The following is a 10,536-nucleotide window of genomic DNA, read 5'->3' as shown; positions in this document are numbered from 1 at the left end:
TGGCCAGATCCAGCTCTCTGTCACCGGATCGGGAGCTTTGCGGCCGCATCCGGCTCTCTGTGGCCGGATCTCTCTTTCTCTGTCACCATTTCTGCCGAAAACTCGCCAATGGTCGAGGATTCGAAGTTTGGTTGCTGGATAGAGACTCATAGCAGGAAGTCAGGAATTGTTAAAAACAAATGAGTATAACGGTGTCATTTTTTCTTTGGTTCAAAACGGTAACGTTTGTTTTAATGAAGGGTTGGATCAATCCTAACCCTTCATCAAATTACAGCAACTGTGTTGTACTTTTAAAGTACAGCACAGAAGCCAGATCCTATTTTATTCGGTCACTTGTTGCAATTCTAAATGATACTTTTGAAAACTTCTTTATTATATATAGTATACATTTAATTTCACTTGCTCACTCTCATAAAAAGAAATTGAAATCAAATCTGTATTGTTAAAAAAAATTAGTCTTTTTACGGCACCAGAAAAAAAAAAACAATGAATTTTTTGTTTTTTTTTTTAAAAATAATGACTTAATAGTTTGGGTCCTCCTGTTTTTGGGCCATATAATCCCTTTGGGAGCTATGCCGTTGTTTCATTTCAACCCCCTAGAACGTTGAGTCCCGAATCCTTTGATTTGACCGGGGGTACAGGAGAGACTTCGCGGCTTTGGGCTCCACCAGACGTCCAACCATACGACGTCGTTAAAAATTTAACAGAGAGAGTGTACAAACGTGAAAATGCGTTCACTCTGACCCATCTACAAACCCGGACTCCGAAATTTCTTCCGCTCTGGCGGGAAAAGCCTCCGCATTGGTCACAAATTTCCTCTTTCTGTCTCTGGTGTGTTTGAAATTTTCTGATTCTATGTTTTATGTAAGTTTTTGGTTGATTTTTTTTCTTATGTAATAATTTCGAATATTATCTGTATTTATATCTCTTTTGATATGTTCCTGGGTTTGATAAAACTGAAATTGGAATGGTTGATTTTTATTTTGTTTACGCTACATCATCGGTTGGTTGCTGAGAAAATGGAGGAGAGGAAAAATATGGAAAATAAAAAAAAGTTTGGAACTTTTCACCATCTGATGAGTATTTTCATGTAGGAGTTTTGCCTTGTGCTTCATCAGATTTTAATGGTTTGTTGAGTTGAGTGTTCGAAAGGGTTTTGCTGACTCAGTTTGGCTGCTAAGCAAGTCGAGGAAAATAACAGGGAACAAACCTTGGAATCTTCACAATTAGGTTGTTTTACTGTTTTAAATGGCTTACAGTCTGTTACAGAAAATGAGAACAAAAAACTTGGTTGGGCAACAAATATTGGAATGTGCTTTATTAATATCTTTTGCTTTTATACCTTTTTTTTTTTTTTTTTTCGTTCAGTTTATAGATCACTTGCACTATAAATCTTAAGCTTTTGGGATTTTTTTTTTTGTTTTTGTTTTTTGTTTTTTGTTTTTTTTAATTGGTGCTATATATTGGGTTTTGGATTCTGATTTGCTGCTCTGCCTTCTATAGGGTTAGAGTTACATGCATAGATTACTAAGTCTCAGTTGCCCATTTTGTCATTCATTTGAAATCACTGCTAGGATTATGGTCAATCTTTTTTTTTTTTTGTTTATAAAAAAAAAAAAAAAAAAAAAAAAAAAAAAAAAAAAAAAATCAAGGAATTCTAGGTGCTATTTGAATTCCTTGCTATTAGGACCTGCATTATATCTAATATTCCTGTACAATTTAAAAATGTATGTTTAGCCAGCACTTTTTTTTTCCCCTGACATATAGTATCTTGTGAAGACGAAGACTAAGACAATGTTGCCTTTGCTAAAAAATTTAGTGGTTATATGAAAAAATCTCTGAGTTATGAATTTTCCTTTTGCATTATTTCCATAGAATTCATTTGAATCTAAAGCTTGATTTGTTAGAGTTTCTATATGAGTTGAATGGACATCTCATGAGATTGAAACTTTTCCCAATCATCCACTTTTGTTATTCTTATTGTCAGTCTAGCATACTAGACCATTTCCACAGCTGGACCCAAACAGGGCAGGGTTGATGAGTTGATTTGTTCTATCTGGAGATTGAAACTTTTCCCAATCATCCACTTTTTGTTGTTGTTGTTGTAAGCTTGACTTTTGGTTCCTATTTTCTTTCGTCAGAGAACATTTTCATACCATGGATGGCGGCAATATATCTTCTAATCAAGTCATCGAAAGACTAATTGAAATGGGATTTGAGCTTTCCACTGTCACAGAAGCTGTAAAAGCAAAAGGGCCATCTTTTGATGATGCACTTGAGTATGTCTTGAATGGTTCTCGTAGAAATGGTGGGGGTACATCAAGTAGTTCTACATGTTCCATAAGCAATGGAAAGGCTGTGCGAAAAAGAGCCTCGAACTCCTTTCATCCTTCAAGTCAAACAAGCCAGTCTAGCATACTGAACCATTTCCAATTCACAGCTAGACCCAAACGGAGCAGGGTTGATGCTCTATCTGATGTGTTGGTTTCGGGATCAAAAGTATTGCCTTCTTATGTAGAAGAACATAAAGATCTTTCTGGTGTTGGTCGTAATCTCAAATTCGAGGTAGAGCCATTTCTAGTTGATTGCTCTCGAGAGTTGGAAATTGAATCAGATTGGGAGAAAAAAGTTACCAGTCTCTTGCAAAAGCATTTTGGGTTTTCATCCTTAAAGAATTTCCAAAAGGAAGCCTTGGCTGCTTGGTTAGCTCACCAAGACTGTCTTGTCCTTGCTGCAACAGGGTCTGGTAATCTTCCTTGGTTAACAATATCTTTGTCTGTACCATTCCTCTTGTTTTGGATGGGTGATAAGTAGTTTAACACAATCACCTTTCTACAGGGAAATCACTGTGTTTCCAGATTCCAGCATTATTAACAGGGAAAGTTGTAGTGGTGATTTCACCCTTGATTAGCTTGATGCACGATCAGTGCTTAAAACTAGCCAAACACGGGGTCTCTGCTTGCTTTCTTGGATCTGGGCAACCCGACAGTACTGTGGAACAGAAAGCAATGCAAGGCATGTATAGCATAATATACAGTTGCCCAGAGACAGTTTTAAGGTAAAAGTAAAGATGTATAATATGTAACTACTATTTTATAGAGGTGTTTCATTTATTAAAAATAGAATCTATGCTGCCGCAGATTGATAAAACCACTTCAGAGTCTTGCAGAAAGTCGTGGAATTGCTTTGTTTGCAATTGATGAAGTCCATTGTGTTTCTAAGTGGGGCCATGATTTTCGGCCTGATTACAGGTTTGTGCTTTCCCTTCTAGCACAGATGTTCCTTTCTAACTTTCGTCAGCAGTGGTTGGATTTGATTATAATCATTGCATGTTATTTCTTCATTACTGGTATGTACTACAACCAACAATAAATGGCTCAGCCATGCATGTTATTCACATGAAGGCAAGTGAGACTGATCATAGTTTATCCAATCTTAAATACCATGTTAGTCCCATATCTACTTAGTTTGAGTTTGTTTCTATTTATTGCTTATTGTTCACCTTGTTTAGCCCATTATATCTTGCTTGTCTTTTCTGTTCCTTTGTAGTTTTAACGTCCACTCTTTTTAAGCTTATCAACCTATGTCTTGTATTAGATGATTAGAGTTGTCACAATTAATTGACTTATATATTCTGATGTTTCAGGCGATTGTCTTTATTGCGAGAGAACTTCAGTGCAAGCAGTTTAAAATTCTTGAAATTTGACATACCGCTGATGGCATTGACTGCTACTGCCACAATACAGGTTCGAGAAGACATTCTCAAGTCTCTATGCATGTCAAGGGAAACAAAGATTGTGCTTACTTCATTTTTCCGGCCAAATCTTCGGTTTTCGGTAAGGTTTTTTTTTTATTATACTTTTATGTGCTCATTCAGTGTGTTCTTGGAGATTTATGATTTCCAGATTGATCCCTTCAATGCAGTTTTCAATTAGGAGAAGAGGAAATTCTAAGGTTTTCCTGATGGACTGTTGTTCAATTGTTATTTGATTTAACTCTTATTTGCTTCATTATACGTTGTCTCTGATTATAATGTCCACATTTGTTATTGGAGAAATCCCTACAATTCACTTACTGCCATTTACAGGTAAAACATAGTAGAACCTCTTCACCATCTTCCTATGAGAAGGATTTCCGCGAACTGATAGACATATATGTCAGAAAGAGAAAGAGTGGTGACAAGAAACATACTTTAATCTCACAAGAATTAGATGATGAATCTGATGGCTCTGACAGTGATAGTATATCTGAGGCAGATAGAATCTCTCCAACTGATTTGAACAACATTGAGGATTCCTATTCTGGCAGAGATGATGATGAAGTATATTCAGTGAAGGAAAATGGTCCAATAGCTTCAAAGGGAAAAGAAATGTCAGTTGAATATTTGGAAAATGACGTTGACATTTTTCAGGGTGTGGATGATTGGGATGGTACAAGTCTTCTTATTTTTAAAAAAAAACTTGTTCTCGATTTTTTTCTTCTTCTGTTCATATTCTCTATTATTTGACTAATAGGTACTGTAATAAGTAAAGTACAACCTGAAGGAAATTTCAAGAATGAAAAATGTTAACTATGTTTTATCACCAAACTTTCAAGATCATTCTAAATTAATGATTGTTCACAATATTTCAATCGCATTTGTTCTTGCAGTTGCCTTTGGTGAATTCTCTGGACAATCTCCTCCTGCGTGCTGGGATTTGGGTGGGGTATCTGAGACAATTGATCCACCAAATAGACCAGAAGAAAGACTAAGACTTCTGCATGAGCCTTTAGAGCTAGGACTAACCATTATATATGTTCCTACTAGAAAAGAAACATTGAGCATCACAAAATATCTTTCTCGGTTTGGTGTGAAAGCTGCTGCTTATAATGCTTCGGTATGTATTCCATATGGCAATTACTACTAGTTTTGATATTTGTAACCAACTTACCATATGATGTGGTCTTCTAACTCTATCTATCCGCTAAGGCAACCCCTTAGCCTGAAAAGAATTCTTTTGATAGAAACACGTGATTTCCCAAATTTTTGAACCTCATTTTCTCCTCTCTTTTTTTTTTTTTTTGTGATTGTTCTAATGTGCCTCTCATTTGTGCTTATTTCTCTCACCAGTTGCCAAAATCACATTTGAGGCAGGTTCACAAGGAATTTCATGAAAACACTTTAGAGGTATGAACTTTCATTCTTCATAGAGATTACTGGAAATGGAAGAGTCGAGATGGTTTCATGAGTCCATAGATATCATGATTAATAGGTAACCAACTTCTTAATCAGCTTTAGCTTGAACAGTGGCTTCTCCTCCTGTAAAAATAGGGTGAAGGGCAGGGTTATGGTTCAAAACTCACCAGTTGCATGTAGCATGCTGATCGAAGAAAAAAGATTTTTATATATGTCATGTTTGGTATTTGGCCAGTGGGATATCTTGAGGAGTGTCCTAGATAAATCTGTGTAAATAGTTTGATTTTTTTTTTTTTTTTTTTTTTTTTATTTTAAGTTGAAGAGAATACTCATTATATCTGTATTTACTCAATTAAGAGTCGAGTTCTGCTTCCAAATCAGAATTTAGGATTTTAGTTTTGAGCATAAATAGTGTCTATAGAATTGTCTGTTATATTACTGTAAATTAAGTACACCCATGGTTATATATTTTCATATTTCCTGATGATGAGACTGTTTAAATATGATTTCAAGCTTGGTCAGACAAAAATATATGATCTAGAAGATGGTAAGAGTTGTCCATTTTAGATATAACTTTTTCTAGTTATTAATACAATGTTTACTTTTTGTGAGTATAAATCAATTTCAATTTAAAATCTAATTCGTCAACAGAGATTGCTGATGGTTCTTATAACATTTGTATTCCATTGTTGGCTCAAGGAAATTAAACCTCTACCCCTGTTAATGCTATATCTGTCCACAGAGGGCATTGGCCTTATTCTATTTCATTTGTTCTGTTCATTTCACAAGCATAGCCTGGTGATAGAAAACTTCAATTTGTATTCAAAATATACTGTTATCTGTCACCTGCAGGTTGTTGTTGCAACAATTGCTTTTGGAATGGGGATTGACAAGTTAAATGTCCGAAGAATCATCCACTATGGTTGGCCACAGGTGATCTTTTAAAATTGACATGGGTGCAATGTTTACTTGGTTTCACCACTAATTGTCCATCGACTTATGCACTAACTGTTACATATGACCTGAATATCTATTAATAGTCTGGAAATTTGCATTCAAAAAAAAAGAGTCTGGAAATTTGCATGCTCTTCTGCCTACCAAATTTGTGATTAAAAAAAAAAAAAAAAAAGAGAGAGAAAAAGAAAAGAAAAAGGAATCAGTTTTTTGGCTGTGAGCTTCTTTTAACCATTGGTTTGCTTACAGAGTTTGGAGGCATATTATCAAGAAGCAGGTAGAGCTGGCAGGGATGGGAAATTAGCAGAATGCAGTAAGTTCTTTTTTTTTTTTTTGGTAAATTGTGTATTTTTACCTAAATATAATTGGAATTCTTCGTCCACAATTTATTCTACTTGCTTGCTGCTTCCACGTCCTTTTTTTTTAACTTCTTTTTCACCTTGTATTGCTTTACGGACAATGGTTTGTGTTGTGAAGTCTAGTTAAAGAAATGCAGTGCTGTAAACATAAAACAAATTGATTGTGGTGTTTTATCGTCCATATATAAAAAAGTTAAACAGAATCTGTCATGTTTTTGCCAAGCAGCTCTATATGCAAACCAAACTCGAGTGCCATCACTCTTGCCGAGTAAAAGAAGTGAAGATCAGACTAAAAAAGCATATAAGATGCTATCTGACTGCTTCAGGTTAATGTCAGACGCATTTCCTTGCAGCCACTTTTTTTTCCCTTCTTGGTCAGCTTCTTACAAAGATTTTGCAAAAATTGCAGATATGGCGTGAATACTTCTTGTTGTCGGGCTAAGACACTTGTGGAGTACTTTGGGGAGGATTTAAGTTATGGGAAGTGTCTCTTGTACGTAATGCTTCCTTTCTTTTGTAGGATTTGTTGATAATTTTTCTAGTAAAATTTTTCAGAGTAGGAATCTTGTAATTATTATCTATAAATATTAAGCAATGAGTCTGCTCCATTGCCATGGTTATTAATCCCTTCTAATTATGTACTAAATGGGATAACCTCATCTAACATGCAGGTGTGATGTTTGTGTTGATGGACCTCCTGAAATGCAGAATTTGAAAGAGGAGGCTGATCTTTTGATGCAGGTTATTGCAGCTCATTATGTAAGTAACGTTCATGGTTATTTCAGTTGAGTCAAGATACTTCATTTCTTGTCATAAATATTTGGTTTTAGTGTGGCAATATAGCTGCCGGACACTATGCTTTTGACCATCTGATGAATAGGTGATTTGATCGTTCTTGATATGTTTTACCAGCGTATTTTTCTACCATGGTATACACATACACAAATGCATACATACTGCATACATACATGTATGTATGTGTGTGTGTAAAAATTATACATATATGTGTGGATATTCTGTCTGAGAAACACTTTGGTCAACTAAATGCTAATACCCATCTTGGGAACTTATTGCCAACCTGCTAAGACAATTCTTGTATTGAAATTTTAAGTATTTGACGGACGTAATATGCGCTTTTGGAGAGAGGGTTGTTAATTAATATTATTTTAAATGAGATTTGTGTTGAATTTCAGGAGAAGAGGAGTTTCACGGATGGGCTATACAATGATACCATGTGCATTGACATTAAGCGACGGAAACCTATGGAAATGCCAAACCTTAGAGTGCTTGTCAGTAAAATAAGGGAGCAGGTGATACTAAATAAACTCTCTCTCTCTCTCTCTCTGTGTGGAAACATACGTTTCAGATTTTTTGATATGGTGTATAAGACATTTTTCTCAAATTATTGCTATTTGCTTCTTCTTTTTCATCTCTTGACCATGTACAGTCTCAAAAATTTGTGGCAACTGATCTGCTTTGGTGGCAAGGTCTTGCACGAATTATGGAAGATGAAGGGTACATCCGAGAGGCAGATAACAAGGTATACAATTGGAAAATGATTTTTCCTTTTCCAGTTGCAATTTTTAGTTGATATAGTTGATCAAGGGGGAGGCAACACCTTGGGAGATCTTATCCCCAGAGAATTACATGGAGAACTAGGCTAGTCTGGCTTGTAATTTTGCTGAGTTTTCACCAGCTGCCGGTCCAATAGCCCCACCAGCATTTTACTGGAGGACTATGGCGGGAGTCTGGTCTTTTAAGTTGTGAAGGACTTTGGGGTATTTTAATGCTCATCCTTGCACTGATGTAAGGCAAAAAATTTATTACAAACTGGGTGGTAAGAAAATTCCTCCAACCCAGGTTTTGAGAGTGCCATGTGTCCTTTAGCGTGCGTCTCATATGTTTAAGAGACACATGACACTTTTAGATACTGGGTTGGAGGAATTCCTATAACCCAGTTTGTAAGAAATTTATATCCCTGATATAATTTTCAGATTCAAGACACTATATGGGGGCTAAATATATTTGGTCGTGGATGTCATGCAACAACATAAAGTCTTACTTTCTTATAGTTTTCTAAACCAAAATTAGTAGTTGAAGATCATAAATGTCCATCCCTTGTACAATTCAACTAGGGCCAGAAATAGTTGACTAGTTGTTCAACCGTGTATTTGGGCAAGTATGTTTACACGTCTAAAACTGTGAGCAATGTTTGCACATTTGATTGTGCCCTGTGCATGTGGTGTTGACTATTTGTGCCTGTATGTTGCTAGCTCGTGTGCCATTATTTTTAACTGCCTTCTCTTGTGCAGATTCATGTTCAGATTAAATTCCCAGAGCCAACGAAAATTGGCCTGGAGTTTTTGCAATCTAGAAGGGAGCAATCTTTCAATGTTTATCCTGAAGCAGATATGCTGCTCTCAGTGAGTAAGCCCAAGTCTTATTCATCTTTTTCAGAATGGGGAAAAGGCTGGGCAGATCCTGAGATCCGTCGTCAACGCTTAGAGAGGATGCAAGTGCAACGGAATGGAAAGCCAGATGGGGCACGTGGGGCATGGAAACGAAAGCGTCGAGCACCGCGAAAGTCGCAAGGTAGAAAATCAAGTAAACAAAACCCACTTTCGAAAACTGTTCGAGGAAGGATAGAAGCTAAGTTATCAAAATATAAGTGACAAATCAAGGCCGTTGAATTTGTTGAGGCGTACAATTACAATATATGTATTGAATGTACAATTGGGTTGTTTTGATGGTTCCATATCAATGCTTGAAATAGGAAAGAGAAGAGTTTTGTGTATGAAATTTGAAATCAATTACAGAACCTGTTCACTTCAAACTTGGGGAATAGAAAAGGAATTAGTAATATCTATAGAATTGAAGGGAAACATCTTGGACTGTTTAGTGACAGGAGGTACAACGAAGGGAAGAAAGGTATCTTGTAATTGGGTATTCCTTCTCTTATTTTCGCCATTTCTTTTTTGAGCAAGGGTACGTGAGAGAAGCTTTCTTATTCGAACAAGAGAGCTCTGTCCAAGCTTTCTTATTCGAACAAATGGGAATATTACCGTTTGTTAGAACAGTTTTCCTCGTACCAAAATGTCAATCGAAAATAACTACAAAAGAGAAGAAAAATAAGCAAAGAAACTTGTCGGTGTGACAGGACAAAGCTTTGGAAGGAGACCAAAAGTCTCATTTAATTACCTGGCCATGGATTGCCTTTTATATATAATAACCTTCCCTTTTTCAGCAATTTGAAATGTTCAAGTAGAAAGAAATGAAAGTAGTCAAATAATTTAAATCATCGCCCAATATTTCTTGAGAGAGAGAGACATGCATGCATGAAAATATATAAAGAATTTTCTTCAAGGTGAGGCATGCATGAAAATATCCGCTCAGAACATTTGAGTAGTAAGATAGCAGAAAAAATCAATTGTAGTTATTTTATCTGGGCATGATTATAGTAGCATATGTCCATTAGGAGCCACACAAGAAGAGTCTAGATAGTGGGAACCGCATGCGCTCTTTTAAGTCCGACTGAGTCATAGCCGGACCCAGCTCCATCAGGGCATTAATGGGACCCAAAACGGCTAATGCTAATATGATTCATCATTCTCATTTCAGAAGTCAAACTTTCATTTTAGTACATGCCTAACTACTTTAAAAAATTTCTTGAGGTCACTTAACCACACATATAGTAAATTTGAGTAGTTTTGATATGTACGACAACCAAGACAATTTCATGACGCACCCCATGATTCTCCCACGTAATAAAAGAGAGACAAAAGTAAGGAATATAGCCCCTCATTCAAAGCAAAGAATCCCAAGACATTACGTATTCTTTATCCTTCTTCATATATAGTTTCTTTCATATATTCAGAAAAAATTATATATATATATATATATATAAATAATAATAATAAAAAATCATGGATTATGGCCGCATCGTTTTTGCCATAGTCGGCATATCAGCATCGTTCTTCTTGTGTGTGCCAATCTTGCAGCGATGGCATCGGCAACAAATCACAGCAGAGAAGCTAAGACTCATCAGCG

At 36.0% G+C, this 10,536-nt stretch overlaps 1 protein-coding gene across 3 annotated transcripts; it reads left to right on the top strand.

The window, feature by feature from the left end:
- Window positions 1-693: 693 nt before the first annotated feature.
- LOC133851665 (ATP-dependent DNA helicase Q-like SIM) lies at window positions 694-9,351 on the top strand. Of its 3 annotated transcripts, none has more exons than XM_062288191.1 (16): window positions 694-831; window positions 2,142-2,746; window positions 2,839-3,058; window positions 3,141-3,251; window positions 3,647-3,836; window positions 4,088-4,430; window positions 4,651-4,877; window positions 5,111-5,167; window positions 6,029-6,109; window positions 6,380-6,443; window positions 6,716-6,815; window positions 6,899-6,982; window positions 7,161-7,248; window positions 7,683-7,799; window positions 7,937-8,029; window positions 8,802-9,351. In XM_062288191.1, the coding sequence occupies exons 2-16, from the start codon at window positions 2,158-2,160 to the stop codon at window positions 9,159-9,161; spliced, it is 2,724 nt and encodes a 907-aa protein (XP_062144175.1). In that variant the 5' UTR covers window positions 694-831; window positions 2,142-2,157; the 3' UTR covers window positions 9,162-9,351. The 3 variants fall into 3 exon arrangements, with proteins under 3 accessions (XP_062144175.1, XP_062144173.1, XP_062144176.1); XM_062288189.1 differs by having other exon boundaries at window positions 721-864; XM_062288192.1 differs by having other exon boundaries at window positions 721-864; window positions 7,977-8,029; window positions 8,802-9,052.
- The last annotated feature ends 1,185 nt before the right edge of the window (window positions 9,352-10,536 follow it).

This window comes from Alnus glutinosa, chromosome 12, assembly GCF_958979055.1.
Source record: "Alnus glutinosa chromosome 12, dhAlnGlut1.1, whole genome shotgun sequence".
NCBI classification, from domain to species: Eukaryota; Viridiplantae; Streptophyta; class Magnoliopsida; order Fagales; family Betulaceae; genus Alnus; species Alnus glutinosa.
The sequence above is the reverse complement of the archived record's forward strand: the minus strand, read 5'-3'. Positions and strand labels throughout refer to the sequence as shown.